This window comes from Castor canadensis, chromosome 6 (genome assembly GCF_047511655.1).
Source record: "Castor canadensis chromosome 6, mCasCan1.hap1v2, whole genome shotgun sequence".
NCBI lineage: Eukaryota > Metazoa > Chordata > Mammalia > Rodentia > Castoridae > Castor > Castor canadensis.
Genome location: NC_133391.1, coordinates 30,248,393 through 30,268,861, shown reverse-complemented (window position 1 = coordinate 30,268,861; position 20,469 = coordinate 30,248,393). Strand labels below are relative to the sequence as shown.

At 45.5% G+C, this 20,469-nt stretch overlaps 1 protein-coding gene across 6 annotated transcripts in view; it reads left to right on the top strand.

Annotated features, from left to right (window-relative positions):
• The window catches only part of Etv6 (ETS variant transcription factor 6), a 215,532-nt gene that overhangs the window by 80,663 nt on the left and 114,400 nt on the right, over positions 1 to 20,469 (top strand). For 2 of the 6 annotated variants that reach the window (XM_074076035.1, XM_074076040.1), the window contains exon 2: positions 9,478 to 9,607. In XM_074076035.1, coding sequence (XP_073932136.1) covers positions 9,478 to 9,607 — 130 coding nt within the window. Of the gene's footprint in view, positions 1 to 9,477; positions 9,639 to 20,469 lie in introns of all 6 variants that reach the window. The other 4 variants (XM_074076037.1, XM_074076039.1, XM_074076036.1 and 1 more) reach the window with 3 other exon arrangements.

Sequence of the window (20,469 nt, the reverse complement as noted above, 5' to 3'; positions counted from 1 at the left end):
AGTCCCTCTTTCTTCTGCTGCTCGAGGTAGAAGGGATGCAGTAGGGGTGCAGTAGCCCTCTTTCAAAAGGTGAACCAAAAGCTTGGGGATGGATCTGGGTAAAGTCAACAGCAAGACCTTAACACCTGAAAGTTCTGCATAAAGGTAGATCACCTTGCCTTCAGGAAGCCATGTCATCGTCCCACAGTTAGTGGCACACACACTTTTATGGCGTTTCCAGGAGCGGTGGCGTGTGCTGCTGAGCTCATCTGGTCTCTGCTCTGAGCAAAATAAACCTCTCCACCATGGCAGGGACTGGGGTGCACTCCAGAGCCATTGGAATGGTGTGGATTTAGTTTTCCCACCCAGGTCTGAAGCTTGTCACCTTGCTAGTGTGTACATCAGCGCTGGGACCCAGGCAAATGAGCTAGCCATCCGTGTGTCCTTACAGCTGGGCTGACCCCATAGTCCTCCCTAGAAACCACAACCTGGCACAAAAAGGAAACCCGGCTTTGACTCTGCTTACTATTCATGTCAGAAATATTTAAGAAATTCAGGGGGGAAAAAAAAGAATTTTCATGGCATCTCAGGAGCGGGAAGGATCTTAATTAAAATGTTTTAAAATCGGAAAAATAAATCTGTTTGAGGTTTTTTGCTGTGTGGCTCCTAGTTCTAGAAACTAGGACTTTTTCAGATTGGGTTTGGCACAGCCCCAGGATCCAGTGAGGGGACTTTGGAGTCTAGTCGATGGAGAAGGGGATCGTGGTGGTTGTGCTGTGTTTGGACCTGCTCCACCCACACTGTAATGAGTAGACCTTGACTCATGGCGGGGTTAGAGGTTGTAGAGAAGTAGCTTCTTGGAGTTATGGGGGACAAATATAAGCCCCTTCCCAGTGCAGAAAACCCTTTTAGAGTAAGCATCCAACCTCAGCTTCAGTCAGCTTTAGGGGAAATAATAAATCCCACAAATACTTAGAAGCTTCAGCTGTTTGAAAGTCCTTTGTTCTAGGGGATGGGCTCAGTCTACTGAGGTATGGTTTGGATAAGTGTCCTCCAAAGACCCAGGTGTTAAAGGCTTGGCCCCCAGAGTGGTGCTATCGGGAGGTGGTGGAACCTTTAAGGGAATGAGTAGGAGGTCTTGGGGTTGTTGGGACATGCCGTTGAAGGAGATAGTAGGACATAAGCCCCTTCCTTTTTTTCTCTTTTGCTTCCTGGCCATGAGGTAGGTGTTTTTACTCCACAATGTGCTCCTGCCATCCTGTGCTGCCTCGCCACAGGCCCACAGCACAGGTTCAAGTAAGTTGATTGTGGACTTCAGTCTCTAACACAGCCAAAATAAACCTTTCTTCTTTCTAAGTGGACCCTCCCTCGCAGGTCTTTGTTGTAGTGATGGAAAGCTGACACAGTGAGTGTTAGTTCCTTCTGGTATTTGAAGACATCTCTGAAGCCCCTTTAACTCTTCCTGCCCCATGGGCTCCTACATCCTCAGTGGCTTTGCCCAGCCCTCATCCTAGAGTGTGTGTCTCAGGCCCGTGGGGGAGTCTTACCTGGACTGTGGCTGCTGTGATTTCTGGAAGTGAGCATAGCTCCTTTTTGATACAGGGATCTGCCTGCTACAGGCCCCCCACAGGTGTGGCCGGGGTCCCTTCCTCCTCCGTTCTCCTGTTTACCTCACCTGTATGCTTAGGTTTGCTGCTCTTGGATGCTTGGGAAGTAGTTGAGTAAGGGAAATGGTTTCTTGTTAAAGAAAAATTAGAGACAAAACATATTTTTACCCAGTGATGCGCAAGCTGAGATTCCCATCCAAGGTAAAGTTATGATATGTATAAGCGCTCTGTAATGCCCTGGTGGCACTATTGGTGTGACCCACAGCAAATGCATATAAGTTCATGGAAGAGTTCTAGTGGCTACTCCTGTGCAGACTTCATGCCGGGAGGAACTTTTTCACACTTCACAGTAACTCCCCTTCCCTCAGCTAAAAGCATTTACTGAGTCTTTGCTGTCTGTAAGATAAGCAGCAGGCTTGAGGAGGTGGAGCCAGGACACATGCAAAGGGATGGAAGACTCCAAGGCTGCTCCAGTTCTTCTGAGCTTGGACTTCTTCTTGGACTTCCCCAAAAATGACCACTTGATCCACTCCACCAGCCCTTTTTTGTGATGGGTTTTTTTGAGATGGGTCTTGAGAACTATTTGCCCAGGCTGGCTTCAAACTGCGATCCTCCTGATCTCTGCCTCCTGAGTAGCTAGGATTACAGGTGTGAGCCACCTGCACCAGCTCTGAAATATTTCTTAATCGAAGGAAAACAAATCTCAGTCTCAATGAACTTTGAAAGCAAAGCCTGATTATAGGGCCTATTGCAAATGCTTTTTCTTCTTTCATTTCTTCTTAAATCTCACTGTGCACAGATACCAGCTTTGGGTAAAAGGAAAATTTCAGATAATTTGATTCAATTGCATCCTTCTGATTTCAGGATATAACTGGTCAGGGATGGGAGGGAAGGGACTGTCTATTTTACTTCTAATCAAGAATCCACTAATTTCGGGTCCTAAACCCCCAGAGAAAGGACACTCCTTTAGACTGGCAGCCGAGCTGGGGAGGCACCCTGCTCAGCATTGAGTGACTTGTCCGGCACGCCCTCTCCCCAGGGCTGTCCGGGCCATCTGGTAACCTAAGGAGGAAGCCCCAGACACAGCAATGGGGCTCCCACCCATCCTCCTTTGCACAGGGTCCTCCCTTTTGCTTTCCTCAGAGGGACCCGCATCCTGCAAGCCTGCCAAGGCCAAGTCCCACACAGGTTGTTAATTCCCATGGCTGTCCAGAGGGATGGAGTTCTCAGGGGGCACCGGACACCAAGAGGGAAGTCAGCCTGCGCCTCCTGGGGATGCAGAGAAACCATCACAACTCTCTGATTTGGGCACCTGTGATGTTCTCCCTCATCCCAGATCTTAGGGGATTCTGTTTTCTTTCGAGGGCCATTCCAAAAATGTTCCTCAGTTTTGTAACTACATCTCACTGGCTTTGGGGATGGATAAAATATTCAATGTATTTTTTTTCCAAGTGGAAGAAATTGACTTTTGAGAGTATGTTAGCTTGTGTTTTGTTGTTTTTGTTTCTCATTACTGTGGTTTGAACTCAGGGCCTCACACTTGCTACACAGGTCCTCAACCACTTCAGACACACCCCCAACCCTTTTTTGCTGTGGTTATTTTTTCCAATAGGTTCTGCCTCTTTTGCCCTGGCTGGCTTGGACTGCGATCCTCCCATTTAAGCCTCCCTCATAGCTGGAATGACAGGCATGCACCACCGTGCCTAGTTTATTGCTTGAGATGGGGTCTCACTAACTTCTGCCCAGGCTGGCCTCCAAATGTGATCCTCCTGATCTCTGTTTTCTGAGTAGCTGGGATTACTGGCATGAGCCACCAGGCCTGGAGTAGTTTTGGTTCTTATGTCCATCTGTTTGTATTCATGAGGCCAAAAGACCTAGATAATGGTGCAGGCAATTTTTTGCTCACTCAATTTTTTGGTAATATGTAATACAGCTTGTTAATAAAAGCTTGCTTAATGAAAGTATATTTAATGAAAGCTAGCACCATCACCTTGAATTATTTCTCAGCCAGAAGAATATCCTTGAAGAATTGTGTTTTCAGACACTCGGGAATGTCAGTTAAGCAGTTTCCCAGAGGAAAGACGTTTTAGTTCAATCTATTGAGGGTGAACAAGTACAAGTGGCAGCTTTCCCCAAATCCTGCGGGTTGGAAAAGAGCTCTTTCCCTTAGGGCTGGCAGAGTATCTCAAGTGGTAGAGCACCTGTCTAACCAGTGCAAGGCCCTGAGTTCAAACCCCAGTACTTCCAAAACCAACCAACCAAACAGACACCCAACTACAACAAAAACCGAGAGACTGCCCTCAAAATATTGAACGTGGCCACTGTGACTCTCGGTCTTTGGGTCCTGCCATTTCCCATCTTGTCTGGGTCACAGTTTTGCTGCCATGATGGTACACCAATGTCGAGATGAAAGGTGCCTGTGGCCTTCTTACCATAACTGCAGGAGATGGTCACCATCTGGTTCCATAACCCTCCCCTCCTCAGGACTTTCACCACAGGCTTCAGGAGCCTTATTGGGGTGTCATATGGTGGGCAAATTTCTAGAAAAAAGTTCCTAAGTCAAGGCTATCTCGACTCTGCAGGAGAAGAAGCTTTGAAATAATCTATAAGCCATCTTTGTGCACATATACCAACTTTATTTCTGTTTTTCACAATCCTGAAATGCTTTCTCTTCATTTCCAGAAAGTTAGGATTTAATTAGCAAGAGGTTCTGAAGTTTCTCACCCTGTCAACTTTCCCAAAAAGTTAATGATGTAATAATAATTGTGTACATGCAGTTGGGGTTGCCATGGTTTATACCAGTCCTGTACTGAATAATTCTGAAAAGGAAAGACTCTTTTGGTCATAATAGCATTCATTTTTTCCCTTTTATTATTTATTTTTGAACATTTCCATAGTTTTAATGGCTACACACTTGAGTGCCAAAAGATAAAACAAACACATTTTCATTTAACATTCATGTTTTGATTCTTTAATTTGCATTCCCTCACACAGCACAGAATGGGCCTATTCCATGTGGAAGTCACTGGTTCACAGGCTCCTAAGCACTCCATGCAAATGTGAGCAGAATTAGATAGTTACCCTTCCTAGTTGGGAGAGGATTTAAGGGAGGGGATGCAAATCAGTTTGGACTTGGTAGTTCTTACAGGAATAGACTCCCTACCCTGAAAAAGAAAAAGAAAAAGAACTTTCTCTTTCTTTTGAAATGATTAATTCAATTTACATTTCACCCCTCTGCTTATGTTCTCTTGCTGTAGCTTTGGACAGCTAGACTTTGCACCTCCTTGGCACCTTCTTACCTGATAAATATTGCAGTGGACCTCAGAAATTATAACTCTGCTCTCCTGTAATCTCAGCTGCTCAGGAGGCAGAAATCAGTAGGATGGAGGTTCAAGGCCAGCTCGGGCACAATGTTTGTGGGACCTCATCTCAGTCAATAAAAGCCAAGGGTGGTGACGTGCACTGTCATCCCAGCTACTCAGGAAGCATAAATAGAAGGATCACAGTCCAGGCCAGCCCAGGCATAAACCATGAATGTGAGATCTTATTGAAAAAATAACAAGCAAGAAGAGCTGGGGCCATGGCTTAAGTGGTAGAGCACCTGCTTGGCAAGCGCCAGGCCCTGAGTCCAAACTGTGATGCCACAAGATAAAGAAATAAGTAACCAAATAAATTCAAGGAGTTCAAAAAAAAAAAAAAAAGAAGTGACAGCTTCCCTCGTTCGTTCAGTCCATTGGTTTGATAGGTCGTGTCTTCAATTTGAGAGCAGCACGTTTTCTTTCTTTTTTTTTTCACCAGCTAAACAATAATGCAACCACATCAGGGCATTTTTAGTGCCATTCATTGACCTCCGCTGGCTGTTTATCCCCCTACAACACTCCAGTGCATTAAGACCACTGTCTGTAGCATTTTAATTTAATTAGAGCAGCGTTTATAATCCTCCTGGGAAAATCCTCCCCTCCCCACGCTCAAATAAAGCACCTCTGGTTTCCTTCTCTCTGACAGTTTGCTTCAGAGGTGAACGAGCTGTCAGTTGGCATTGTAACCACCCTCTTGCTTTGTTGGGGGCAGACTAGAGAAGCGCTTGTGTGCAGAAAGGGGGCTCCCTTTTATCTGGAACACTGGATTTTGTTGGGCTCCTGAAGCCGGCTGTCTGAGATAACCTTATCTGATGGTTTTAGTTGCTGCTAGCTGGTGTGCCACTCTAGTTGTTACAGTAAGAGAAGGCAAAAACAGAGACCCTGTGAGTCAGGCTAGAGTCACAAACAGACAAAGGAAGTCCCACGTGCAGTGTGACATCCCCGGCTCTGTGTTCTGCTCTCCAGGGAAAACAGCCCACGCTCGGAGCAGCGTCCTTTCTGGGGCCCCTGGGTGTTTGCTGCCTGCTGAGCCTAGGGTTCCAGTAGGGAGTGATGACGTCTGACAGATTCCACAAGGCCCTGAAAGTGTCTTCTGCTCCACCACCTGCCCCCCACCCCCACCCCCACCCCCACCCTTCTCAAGGTGGCTTTTCTTTTGTTACCAACAGTTATCTTCATTGAATCTTTTTTAATTTTTTCTGGGTGATACTGGGGTTTGAACTTAGCCTTGCTAGGCAGGCACTCTACTATTTGAACCACATGGCCTTTTGGCTTAGGCTATTTTTCAGGTTGTGTCTTGAGTTTTTGCCCAGGCCAGCCTAGAAAGCAATCCTCCTACTTATGCCTCCTGTGTAGATGGGGTCATGCCTGGCTTTGTGTGTGTGTGTGTGTGTGTGTGTGTGTGTGTGGTGTTAAGATTTGAACTCAGGGCTTTGAACTTGCTCAGCAAGCAGTCTACCACTTCAGCCACATCCCCAGCCACCAACCCTCCCCCTGGCTTATTTTTTGAGATAGGGTCTTGCTAACTTTTGCCATGGCTGTCCTTAAACTGTACTCCTCCTATCTTTGCCTCCTGAGAAGCTGGGATTATAGGCACAAGCCACCATGCTCAGCTTTCATTGAACTTTTTACAACTGGGGAGTTCCTGACTTCAGCTTATAACCTTGCAGCTCTGAGCTTTTCCTGGGCAGAAGCTGTCATCAAGAATGAGCGTTCAGGGGCCAGAGCTAGTTGCTTGGGCTCTGGCCTGCCTCCTGCAGGTTTCATCGTGCAATAACAACCTGTCTCCATCTACAACTTCCTGGACAGGGGGTAGGCATAAAATCCTAGGGCAAGTCATCCAGTGTGGATTTCAGGGTAGTTGTAAGGACAGGGAACTGTGTACATGTGAAAACGTGATGGGATTGCTTCCAAGGAAACTCTAGTGCCACAGCACAACGATGGGGTAAAAGTCAGAATATATACCTGCAGTGGTGATTCCTAGCTCAACCCTGTCCTCATAGGTGAATCCAGGATAGAAAATACAAACAGCTCTCTCCAGCCTGCTCTGATGCAGCTGGGGAGGCTGGCACAAGGAGGCCCACTGTCTTGTGGACAAGCAGGAGAGTCCTGTGTGTTTCCCCTTGCTTTAGGGAAAAGCTATCATATTACGAAATACTGCCTTCTTTTTTTTCTCGTCCTTATGCCATGCCATTTGCAGACCCTTCTGCAAAAACCATAACAAAACAGCAAGCTATTTCTGGGAATGAATGAACGGTAGATATCCAAACACATGCTAGCAAGGGGGTCATGTGAGGGTGGGGGAGCAGGGAGAATTTATGAAACAAGCAAAGTAGACTCTTTGAAAAGCTTACAACCCCACGCCACCTGGAAAAACCCCTCAGTAGTTTTAATATGTGTTTTCTATGTGACTACATATCTTTGCTTCTTTGACCCCAAACGACTGCAAAGCAAACACCAAAAAGTATAACTCATTGTTAAGCTAGAGTTGCTCAAAATATGTGTGCTGTTCCATAAAGTGCAAGAAAGGTGGGGGCTGGGCATGGTAGTGCACACCTATATGTAATCCCAGCTACTTGGGAGGCAGAGATCAGAGGACTACGGTTCAAGGACAGCCTGGGCAAAAAAATTAACAAGCCCCCTCTCAAAATATAAGCTGGGTGTGGTGATTCATGCCTGTCATCCCATCTATGCAGGAGGCAGAGCTAGGAGGATTTCAGTTTGAGGCCAGCTGAAGGCAACAGCTCCAGACCCTATAGAAAAATATAATAAAGCAGAAAGGACTGGAAGGGGGGGCATGGCTCAAGTGGTGAGTGCCTGTATAGCAAATGAGAGGCCCTTAGGACTAGCAAAAATAAAATTCCAGAAAAGTGAAGTTGAGGGTTTTGCTTTACCTCTGGGTGACCTTCCCGGGGATGTCTTGATTGACAGAGAAATCAAAATTGGGCCTGCCCTTAATTAAGAAATTCACTGGGGCCCAAGTGGTAGGGCGCCTGCTTAGCAAGCATGAGGCCCTGAGTCAGGCCACCAAAAAGAAAAAATAAATTCACCAGGAACCTTTGAGATGTATGTTTAAACAGAAAATACTCCCAGCTACTCTATTTGCTTCTGGTAGAAGATATAGGGATTACATCCAGAATTATAACAATATGTAAATATTCACTTAAAACTGAAACCCACCACAGTCACCAAACTTCCCAGGCTCTGAGTACGAGCGAAGCTTTAATTTGGTATAGGGCTGGGCTCTCTTCGTCTTTTGCACAGTGGATGAAACAGAAAGCATGAAAGAACTTTCTAACGTAAATACCCCTTTCACTTTACTTACTAATAATTTTTCTTTTTTTGGAGGTATCAGGGTTTGAACTCAGGGTCTCATGCTTGCTAGGCAGGCACTCTACCACTTGAGCCATGCCCCCAGCCCTATTTTGTGGTAGGTTTTTTTTTCTTGCGAACTATTTGTCCGGGGCTGGCTTCGAACCTTGAACCTCCTAATCTCTGCCTCCTGAGTTGGCAGGATGGCAGGCATGTGCTGATTTTTTTATTTTCACAGTGGCATCTTACTGGTCTTTTCCTCCCAAGTTACCTTTGACCTTGTGTGTCGCATCTTACTTTCCCCAGCTCTGGAAGCTATGTTGATGTGTCACCTGACTGCAAATCAAACGCGTTGGTTCATAGATCTGAGATGCAGGCTACCCTGGTATTCCAGCTAAACACAACAGTTGGTTTCTTGCCCTTGTTTACAATATTTTAATTTAAAATGAATACTAATCCTTCCCAGACCATGAAATTTATTTTAATTGATGTAGCAAGCAGTGCACGTGTGTATTCAAATGGCAGATCTGCTGAGTCTTCCCCCTCCTTGAATGTTGAGTAGTATTTTCGAGAACAGTACTTCAGTTAAATTCAGGTAACTCTTCCCAGGGTCTCCAGAATACTTAGAGGGAAAGGAGATCCATTTACAGATGGAGTGAAGGACTGAGGTGACACCTGTTCACACTGCAGATATTCTGTTAGGAGGCAAAAATGGGGTTGTGGTTCCTGTGTAGTAAGAGACAGTGGGCTGAGTTGACATCTTTTAAGCTGTCACTGCCTGAGTAGCTCACCCTTGCTGGATCTGGGTATGTAGTCATACTTTGATTAGAAGCTGGGGATGTTGCCAGGGAAGAGGAAATGTGGTTTTGATTGCTTAGGTGACTTTGGAAAAGTAATTTTTGAAGCCATTCTTGGACCTCTGTTTTCATTCCCTCCCTTGCCCTTCCTCAGATACCTGAGCAGACCACAGAGGTGCACACCTATGGACCTGAGTCCAAAGAAAAGCCCTATTTTCAGCCTTCCAAGCATGTTTGGTGTTTGGTTTGTTGTTTTTAAGTAAGTCCCAAATGCTGGGCATCTGAAAGTCAACTCTACAGTGTCTTTGGGATTGCTGAGGAAGCCTGGGTGCCACCCCACCTACCTTCTGCTCCATATGTAGCTAGATAGCTTCACACACAGCACCCCAAACTTACTCTTCTTCCCACCCCTCTTTTCAACAGCAGGAACGAATTTCATACACACCTCCAGAGAGCCCGGTGCCCAGCTACGCCCCCTCGACCCCACTTCATGTGCCAGTGCCTCGAGCGCTCAGGATGGAGGAAGACCAGATCCGCCTGCCAGCGCACCTGCGTGAGTGTCCACCTGCACGGCTGTGGTCAAGGTTGGGAAGGGGAAAGACAGACGGACAGCTGCTGGGTGATGGAGGGGGTGGAAGGCAGGTAGAGGGCTCCAAGGCCAAGAGCGGATATTCTCACTCAGATATTTTCTCACTACTTTGTCAGCTGGTTTGGAATCGTTTGCACTTGTGCCATAACACCTTTGAAAAGTTTAAGATTCTTTGCCCTTATTTCTTAATGTTTTCTTTTTGTCTCTGACAATGACAGCTATTAAAAAAAGAGAGGAAAGTAATCTGGAAATGTACAACATAGGCAGAGTCCAGTCAATCTCTTAGGTGGCCTTTTTTTTTTTTTAAGCGAAGTTTTTCCATATTTCTAAATTCACACTTACTCCCGACTTGTATTTTCTTTGGTCTAAACTATAGCTAAGTTCCTGATTCAGACTCACTCCAGCTTTCTTTTTAAGCTGTGGGTTCTTTCTGTCTGTCTTTCCTGTACTGCACCCCCCCACCCCCAGCCCAGGGGGTAAAATGTGACCGGGCAACCAGAGAAAATGAGTCATCTGACTCGCTCGGTGATTATGGAGAAGGAAATGCTGGATCCTCTGGCTTGTATGTTACCCTGGGGCACAAGTGCAGATGATGGAGGAGTCCTGGGTCATCGTGGCTCCTCCCTACGTGATTCCCGATGACCTCATTGGTGGCACGCATGGTCATGCTTCCCCTCCTTCTGTGGCATGGCAGTAGTCCCCAGGTTATTCTCCTCCTCTGGGCCTCTCCCTTCTCAGAAGGTTGCTTGCTGAAAGTAGAGAGCGAGAGACAGAGGATGCAGACTCTGCTGTCTCTATTACGCTCACTGTGACGTTCAGGAGTCCTGGGTGACTGTCGCTAGCTTACCCTTCTGCCCGCAGTAAGGGTAGTTACTGGAATTTTTCCAGGGAGTTTGGAATTCGAATCCTTCCCCTCGTGCCGCTTACTGTGCCTGTCACTATTTATAGAGTCCTACCCACTGTGGTCAAGACATCCCTGCTTCTCTTGGTGGGGAGGGAAAGGACACAGCTCAACTCTACCATCTCTCCCTTTGCAATGACCTTGTAAGAAGAGATGGGGAGTAAAGGTCCTGGTCACGACTGTGGGCAAAGTTGTCCTTAGTAAATGTGACTCGTATAGCAGCACTGGAGCACACAGAACCGGAAAGGAAAGAGCCAATAGCAAATATCTTTCCAGACTGCCCTGTGACCAGTATATTTCCTGAATGTTCTCTTCAGGGTGGAACATAGTCATGCCACACATAGGCAAAGCACTTCTACTGCAAATCTCACTCACTTATTCATTTTGCAAATTGCTTATTCAAAACTTTTTATTCCTATATCTCCCTCCTCCCGCAAGGAGGCTGTCACCGCCAGTGTGCCTCTGGGTGCCTTTGATGTACATAAACTTGTTTGCTATAGAACCCTCTCCCCAAGAAGTTATCATGGGAAAACAAGCAAGCACACAGACTAACTGGTGATCAGATCTGAATTCCAACCTCTTTCTGCTGTTTGTGAGATGGTTATTTATCTCAGGTTTCCTCCCATGCACATTTGCATTTGGAGAAGAGAGTGCTTAATAGCCTTCCTAACTTGAATATGTTATAGTTCTCTGCCTGTTGCCAATGGGAGGCTGAATAGGTGGATGGATGGATGGGTGGATGGATGGATGGGAGGGTGGATAGGTAATCATATCTACTTAGGAGGCTGAGATCAGGAGGCTTGTTGTTCCAGACCAGTCCAGGCAGAAAAGATTGCGAGACCCCACTGAAGAAAGCTGGGTGTGGTGGTGCTTTCTTGAGTAGGACGGCTTCCTTACTGAGCCATCTCTGTGCTGCCTGCTGGTATTTTCCTAGCTCCTGCTGTGTACCTCGCACACCATCATAGTTATTCACTACTGTGTGATGACCCTATACCATGTGGAGTCTGTATATATGGAAATTATTTTTTATTCTTTACCCCTGTCACGCATAAAGGCTTAGAGAATTAAAGTAATGTTTCAAGGTCAGCTGAAGAACTAGTAAGAGGTAAACTCAAGATTCAAACTCAGTTCTGTCTGACTCCAGAACCTAGGCTCTACACCATTATGCTACCACATAAGTATGTGTTTGTTTAATAAATATTTTTTACATGGATGAACAAATTCAGAATTATCTAGTATTCTCTGACATGATCCCAGCATGGGTGTATGGCTGGAATCCATTCTGACTTTGTTCTGTCAGTTGCTGAACAGTTTCATATCACCCTTGAATGAATGGGTGGGTAGATGGATGGATAGGAGGGTGAATTGATGGGTGGGCAGACAGATGGACAGATGGACAGATGGATGGATGGATGGATGGATAGGTGGGTGTATAGATGAATGGTTGAATGGATGGATGGGAGAGTAGTTAAGTGGGTGGATGATGGGTGGATGGGAGGGTAAATAGGCAGATGGGTGGGTGGATGGATAGGTGGATAGGTGGGTGGATGGATGTGTGGATGGGATGGATGGGTGGGTGGATAGGTGGGAGGGTGGATAGGTGGGTGACTGGCTGGATGAATAGGTGAGTGGTTGGATGGATGGATGGGTGGGTGGGTGGGTGGGTGGGAGGAGGGATGCTCACATAGGTAATGATGCATTGTAGAGCCATACCACATCACTGCTTACCCTGGGACATAATCAGTCATTAAGATTATGGATTCAGGTCAGGGTAATGGTTTTGCCTGAGCGCCTGCTGTGTGACAGTCTGACTTGAGATACCTCTCCCTGATCTGCAGGAGCCTGTTGGGACATGGTTGCTTCCAACATCTGGAATGAATCTTCTGGAAGTGGAGGTTCCCAGGCTCTTGCTGTCTGCCCTCAGCTGGGGCTTTCCAAATGAGCCCTGTGGCTGCTGCCCCCCACCCACTCCCTCAATGCCTTCCCCTCCCCCACCACCGTCCCATTCCAGACTCACTGCTTCTTATGCTGTGGAGAGGAACACAGGGCCCCTCTGATGGCTGACACTGGGCCACACACTTGAGGATGCATCCCAGCTGAGTTTCCAAACCTAAAAGAAAACAAATATTCTGACAAGGGAATTGGGTTATTGCTGTTTTAATCTGGGATTCCAGACAATTCCCAGTGGAATGTTCATGGAAAGTACGGGGAAGAATCTGCACACCAGGACATTTATGGTATTGCTAGGTTGAGAGCATTCTTAATGGCTTGTTTTAAAGGGATACTCACCAGCCTGGGATGGCTCTCAGGGGCTTCTTTTCACCATTTATCGTTGATTTACAGATAAACTCTCTCTCTTAACTCTTCTTTCTTTCATTCTGAAACCAAAATAATATCTTGGAGGGGCAGGGGTCATAATTGCTAAGATTCTCATAAAGAGAGTTTCTTACCATTTTCTTCTGCAAACACAAACAAGGCTAAACTAACTACACAATGTGATAAATTAGCAAGCTATTGAAAGGGAGAAAGGGATGCTTTACCTTTTATTTGCTTCTGTGAAGTGGTGGTTGGGGGACCTGAAGGGACGGTCCAGGGTCTGTTGTCTGGGCCTGAAGAAGGAAGGAGCCAAGGGAAGAAGGGCCAAGCCCACCACCCTGGTTTGACTTACTTCCCAAATTTGTAGGACTGTGTCCTTAACAGTTGTGCCACAGAGCAGAGCTTCCTGTCACCAGAAGAGAAAACCCAAGTATGTTTGTTGAGAAGATAGAAAAGGCATGTTTTCTTCTCCTTCTTTTCCTACCTCTTCCTCTCATTCCTTTTTCTGTTCTTCCTTCTTCACCCTCCTTCTTCCTTTCTTCTTTTTCTTCTTCTTCTTCAAAGGGTACTGAGTTGTTTTTAAGCTTGAGTGTAGAAAGGCTGAAGTCCAGTGATTACAGCAGCCCATGAAAAAAGATTCCACTCTTTAAAGGGAACATCAGTCTTCCAGTATGGCTTGAGAACATTTGCAGGATCAAGGACCCCAGTGGTACCCAGCCAAGGTTACCGGTGTCCCTTTAGGCACAGGAGGGCCATTAGGGCTTGCCTTTCCCTCATTCTCACTGGAATCCTGGCTCTGCGAGGGAGGGACTTTTTCTAAACTCATGGGTAGTGGCACTAAGGGGACAGCAAAAGGTGCATCATGAGGTGGAACCACCCAAATTATGCCAGAGATTCTGTGCTACCTTTCTGTCACTGTGACCAAATACTTTTATTTTGACCTATGGTTCTAGAGGTTTCAGTCCCTTGTCGCTTGGCTCCACGGTGTCTAGGCCTGTGGTGAAGTGTAACATCATGGCGGGGACTGGAGACATGGCCCAAAACTGCTACCTCATGGTGGCCAGGAACCAGAGAGAAGGAGAGAGGAAGGGCTGGGGTCCCTTCAGGGGCACACCCCCAGTGACCTAACTTTGTCTCTCTAGATCCCACTTCCTACAAGTCCCTCCGACATTCCAGTAGCACCACAGGCTGGTGGGTCTCTGGGGACATTTAAGGTCCAAACATAACAGGCTTACAGTCTCTTCACGGGGACCCTATTACACACTAGGCAAACAGTGACGTCCAGGCCGGGCCCTACAATAACAATAGAAATATGTTTCAGATGTATGAGTCAAAACTTAAATAATTTCTCTTAAGCAGTATGATGTCACATTTGGTTGGTCTAGTCACATCTAATCACATGACATTACGCGACTTGCCCAAAGCCTTTGCATCTTACGTGTCTGTTTGGCTGTGTAAAATCTGTACGAGTTGATATTTAAAATCAGAGCCTAGGACTCATTCATCATATTTACGCTGGCGTAGGTTAATAGATAGCCTTAATGACCGCTCGGGGTTTTCTAAGAGGTAGTCCCCTGGCACTCCTTCCTTTCCTTGTGAATTTTTCAGAATTCTTACATGACTATTCCTGCTTGTTCATGTTTAATAATTTAATCTAATGCCTTCCTTTGGAGATGCTGCCTCGCTGCTCACGCTCTCTGCTGCCGGTGTCTCAGTAGAGCATCTGAGCTGAGGCCAGTCACCTGGCAAGTGGAGCTGTGTTAGAACCCGCACAAGACGCAAGGGCCACAGGCCTCTCTGTCTTAATTGACTGGAGCCACAATTCCTATACTTTCAAACTGTGTTTGCTCTCAAAGAAGGAGGTGATGTTGGGAAGTAAATAAAATCATAGTTATTATCTTCCATTGTAGTGTTCATGTGTTATCCTTAAAGCGGGTGTTTATTGAGTTTGGTTTTTTTGACAAGGTGACCAACTGGGGCCCAGATAAGTCAACTGAATTGTCCAGGTTCACACAGCATGTGAGGGTCCAATGTGATTTTATTTCAGAAGGCATTCTTTTGTTTTCATAGGAGAAAACCTACAGCTGTGTCTCATGAACTTGAAAGTCAAGGTGCTGCTTGCTGTGTTGGTGTCTGGATGGCAGTGGGTACAGGGTATGGGGCAGATGTGACTCTGGAGACAGATAGCACTTGAACCTCCCTGGGGCTGGCAGCTACCTTTCAACAGGGTGAGGAAAGGCACTAGGAACAAGAGTCTGTCAGGATGAATCGTTCATTCTGGTTTTGCTCACCTGCTCTAGCTGTCCCCTCTTCACTTTCTTGTGAGCTCCTGTTGAAGCTCAGTTGGTTTCAGCAAACAAAACGATGGCTGGTTGTGATAGGCCTTAGATGACCTACAATGAGGGGCTCAGCCCAGTGCCGATATCGAACAGGATTTCATCAGGGTGACTCCTGACCACAGGGGCCCAACTACTTCTTAAAATTTTCAAATCAAAAGTGTAGTGGAAAGGACTTGGTCTACAGAGACTCAAATGGGCTTGAATTTTGAAACTGCCCCTTTCTGTTAGAAAGATGGTTTAACCTCTTTAAGACTCAAGTTTTTAATAACACCTAGTGATGAGCATTTACTAGAAATAGCCAAGCCCATGCATGTAACCGCTGGCATGGTGCCTGGTGCCCAGCTAACACACCATGGTCCACTGCAGTCTTCAGACCTGGTAAACAGACAGCTTAGGAGGCTCCCCCAGTTTTAAAGCCAAGGGCAGCATTCATGTTCATTTCAATAAAGATCTACACTCTGTCCTTCCCACCTCCTCTTCATCCTCACAAAGTGTTGACTGAGCTCAATACATGCAAATGTGATAAAATTGCCATGCTCAAAGAACAGTATTGAGACTGAGTTTTCTGAGTCGTTATGGGGATGGTTTTATTTTCTCTTTCCTATGGCATTGAAGAGTTCAGTTCCAAGGTCTCTTCCTACCCTCACATCTGTCCCTTAGTCTGGAAGTTTCTCTTCATGTGTCGTCTAAATCTGTAAATCTCCTTTCTCAGCCCCTCTCTCTCTTCTCAGTCCTGTCAAATCCTCTCCTGTCCTTTGCTACCATCAGTGTTCCAAAAATGGCTTCTCCTTACACAACTGCCTGTGACGTTCAATGACATCACCCACAGAGTTGAGGCAAGGACATAGGGAAGAGAGTTAATTCCCACTTGGTATCTTGGCAAAGCAAGATACCAGTGAAACTGGTGGCCGTGGATTTTATGTCTTCTTTTCCCTTAAGTCTTCTTTTGGGAACCTCAGGTTTTGCATTGAAATGCCTAAAATTTTCTACTTCCCCACAGCACAAGGGTCGCTTTAGCTGCTTCAAACAGCTTGAAGAGAAAAAACAGCCCAAAGCAGAGCAGCAGGATGCTTTGGAAGGGAAATTTCCTTTTTGGGTTGGCTGTCTGAAAAGAATTTCCGATGCAGGCAGAAGCTAATTCCTAGCTCCCTGCTTCCTGATAAGGAAGTAGCTTCAATAAAAGCAGCTATTTATAGATGTCTTTTTTTTTAAAAAAAATATATAACCAGTGGTTTATTGACCTTCTCTTTCACTTCACATTTCTTGCAGCGAGCTCTGTGTACATTTAAGGCAGTTCCTCCAGCACAAGCTCTGAACGTGGATTCTGTTGAGGGGGGTGGTGGAGGCCCAGCCACCTCTTGGGTATGGCGGCTCTCAGTTTCCTTGGTGTTCTGAACTAGACATCACTGGTAATTGATTGACCCTACCTGGCACTGTGGGTTAGAGATACGAGCCCAGAGATATCCAGTTCTGTTCTAGACCCCCACCCTGAAAGTTTATGACAGACTAAGAAAGAGGCATTAAAAAAAATAGAAGAACTGAAAATAGATCAATTTTATGAGTAGATTTAAACAAAAACAGGGAATAAAAGACCTTATTTCATTTCTCTCTCCTCTGTGCTATCTCCCCATAGTTTTTCTAATCCTCAGATTCTCTATGGTCTTTCTCCTGGCACCTTAGGGTCTGTAGATGGAGGGTCCTGTCCCTTTGTGCACAGACAGCCTTGCATGTATCTGTGTAATACTTGCTGGGAGCAGGTTAATGCTGGCTCACACCGTGGTCTCCTAAGTTTCTTCCCACCTCTTCTTCATTCTCACAAAGCATTGACTGAGCTGAGTATATACGTATATGACAAAATCTCTGTTCTCCAGAAGCAGGTATTTTCTCCCATTTGCCTTCATGCCTGACTTGCCTTCATCAGTAACTCACACTTGTGCAGTTTTTTTCTGGCAGCAGTCACTTTGACAGCTTCATCCTTGAGCTTTTCCAGAGGTAAATCTGAGCAGAAACCTTTGAATGTTACTGGTTTCGCTGTTGTCTTAGGTAGATTCAGCTTCTCTGGGGCTTGTGCCAGCTCTGAGTGTTCGGGGGGTTCTTTCTGAACCTGATCTCTTTGGAGCAGGCAGGACTTGAGAGATTAAACTGGCCCTGGCTCTGACCACACAAGGGATGCAGATTTCCAAGTGTAATTAGTCACTCCAGCCTGGTACTTCCTGCTTCCATCTTGGGTGGGTAGACTAAGCACCATTCTTTTGAAACTGGTTTCTGTTTCTACTTCCGGTAGATCATGGAAACTAACAGCCCTCAAATGGGTCTGTAAGACTCCATTGATAGAAATGCAGGTTGCAGAGATAGACACAGATAGAGGTGAGATAAAGCAATCATTTCAAGGACCCAGAACAAGTGTTGAAGGGTGTTGAATAGCACTTTTGCATTATTTTATTTGATTGTATTTTTTTACACACATCAGACCCACCGTGCCAACTTACAGGAGTTGTCCTTCATCCCGGGCCCCAGGCCAAGGTCAGCTGTGTTTAAGACCATCATGGCAAAGACTGCGTGGCACAGCTGTGGCAGCGAGAGGCTAGAGTTACTGCTACACCTTCAGTAATTTCCCCATGCTGGGAACTTTGTGTCAGTTCTTCTGCAGAATCACAAGCACTTAAAATCCGACATTTTTTATACCTGTAGCTCTGAAGCGCACAGGGAGATAGTAGCAGAGCTGTGACTTGTACCCACGTCTCATTGCATTGCTTCTTAATGTGTTAGGAATGGAAGGAAGATGTTTTTTTCTGGGTGTTGGTCAGAAGAAGAAAAACTAAGCTCGTAGATTAATTTTTTTTAAGGAAAAAATTCAAGCAAAATTGATGCAAAAAAGGAGGCAAGGGATGAAATCAGAGATCCAAACCAAATTATCTTTTGAACTTGGAGGACAATAAGATTTCAAATCCAGTCCTGGAGGCACACCATATCTTCAACTCTCTGTATAAATTCAGGAATGTTAGAAACAAAATTAAATGATGTAGACAGATTCCTATTGTGCTTTTTTTTCCTTTAAAAAGAGTTCATCTACATATTAAGCAGTAATAAAGATGAAGTGCTTGAACTCATTGTATTATTGGGTTTTCAAATTAAAAAACCACCCTTTCTAATGATCTGTGTTAAGCTGATGTGCTTCAGAAAACTTGCCTGTTCTTTTGGGGTCTTCATTTTCCCAGGTGGGCCTAGGTGCCAGGACATTCTACAGCAGGTGACAAAGCAGGGAGTCTTCTCTTCTCAAAGCCCCAACATGACCCCGACATGGATGCTGCTTGGGTCATCCCTTCCCATGGTTCATGCCTTCTCCCGGGACGTCATCTCTCCTCATCTGTAGAATGAAGTATCTCAGGTTCTTCCCAACGCACACGTTTTACATTGCACTGTGATTCCAGGAGAGAAATATAAAGGATAGTGACAGAAGCAGGATCTGTGGATGTCATGTGCAGTGATCAGTCATTTGCCTTCCAATGCTCAACCTTGAGTTTTAGTGTAGATGGTGGTATTTCCATGACACAGAACATTTTCCTCTGATTTAGCTGTGATTATTTCGTGAGGGTGCCTTCCTACAAGGAAATGTGGAAATCTAACTGGACTCTGTTGGACACTTCCCTGTGACATGTGACTGAGATCAAGTTCATGCTTTTGTGGCACCAACTCTGAGGCCTTGCAGGGCTTCTGAAACTGCCTCTGATGTGCACCCCTTATGCTGCTTCCCTGGACCTTACCTGGCCCAATCCCAAGCCTCTTCCCCTGTTCTTGTAGGCCCTTGTGGCCTGAGAATTGCCTGTGAATTGGCACATTACACACAGGTGTGGCTTCTGGTAACCCTGACTGTGCGATTTATTGGAAATCCCCTCCGTGAATTGGGCCATGTTTACTTTTCCTGTAACCTGCACAAATTAGAATCTGCATTTCTCTCCCTCTCTCCATGGTGCCCACTGGGTTTTGGACTTTCCAGAGCCAGTTGATCTGCACAGATAAGCCACACGATCCTCCTTCAGCCATGGCACATGCACAATTAATACTGCATTAATTAATTATGGGGAGAAAAAGCCCAGTTGGCAAGAGAATGAAGGCTCTCAGCTTCTAAAATGAAAGCTTTGATGCTGAGCTTGAAAGTGTATTTCCATACGCCATGGCCAGCAGCGAATTTATGACACTTACACCCAACAAACTACTTCCATACACAGGCCCTGAACCAGTCACTCAAATCATCTGGCTGCCATGGGCTGTGGAAGGAGTGTGTAAGATTAGGGAGAAAGGAACTGCCCAGTGTAGCTATGATTTGGGAACAGAAGTGACAAAGGGCTCCATTTTATTCCCTTTTCTGATGATGTTACTTGGGTCACATCAGGAACAGTGGTTAGGGAAACAAGGGTGAGTCCATGATTTGATGCCAGCTGTCTTGTGGAAACACAATCATTCTTGCTGCTTCCTCCTCCTTGTTACATCTTTTTATGTTTTGGCAGTACTGGGGTTTGAACTCAGTACCTCATATTTTCTAGGCAGGAACTCTACCTCTTGAGCCATGACTCAACCTTCCTTCCTCCTCCCTGTAGACCACCTTTCTTCAGGAAGGAGCCTGACAGCAGTGCCAGGTTACTGGTGAATTGGAAGCTTCATCTGGCCTTGGAGACAGTTTCCCATTAGATGTAAACACTTGGGGAGAAAACTATGCTCGTGTTTTTCATTCTGGTTCCTTCCACAGCCTCCTTCTTGAAGTACTGAACCTAACTCCTTTCACTTTTCATGTGACATGGTGAAGCCACCATATAAAATCTCTGTCCAGGACAAATAGTCCTTGTTCCCCAATTTACAGCTTTGTCAAACATTTTGAGTGGGATTCTTGCTGACCTTAAAACTTGGTGGTGAGTCAAATATTCATCCAGATATTTGGGGTTTTATTTAAAGGTCTTTTAGGATCACATAAAAGTAGAAATTTCCTGAGAGTGATGTTCCTCACTTGATACTTGGGGGTTGTAATGGATGTTGTATTTATTTATTTGTTCATTTACTTATTATTATTATTTTTTTTTTTGCAGTACTGGAGTTTGAACGAAGGGCCTTGTGATAAATACCTTTTTGAAGCTATACTTTAATGCCCTGATCAGGTGCTGAGAGGAAGTTCAGAGGCCCACTAAAACCTATACAGATTTGTTTTTTATCAAATATGCTTTTGGACCTTATAAAAGAAAAGTTTTACTTTTGATGCTTAGCTAAAGAAAAGCTTT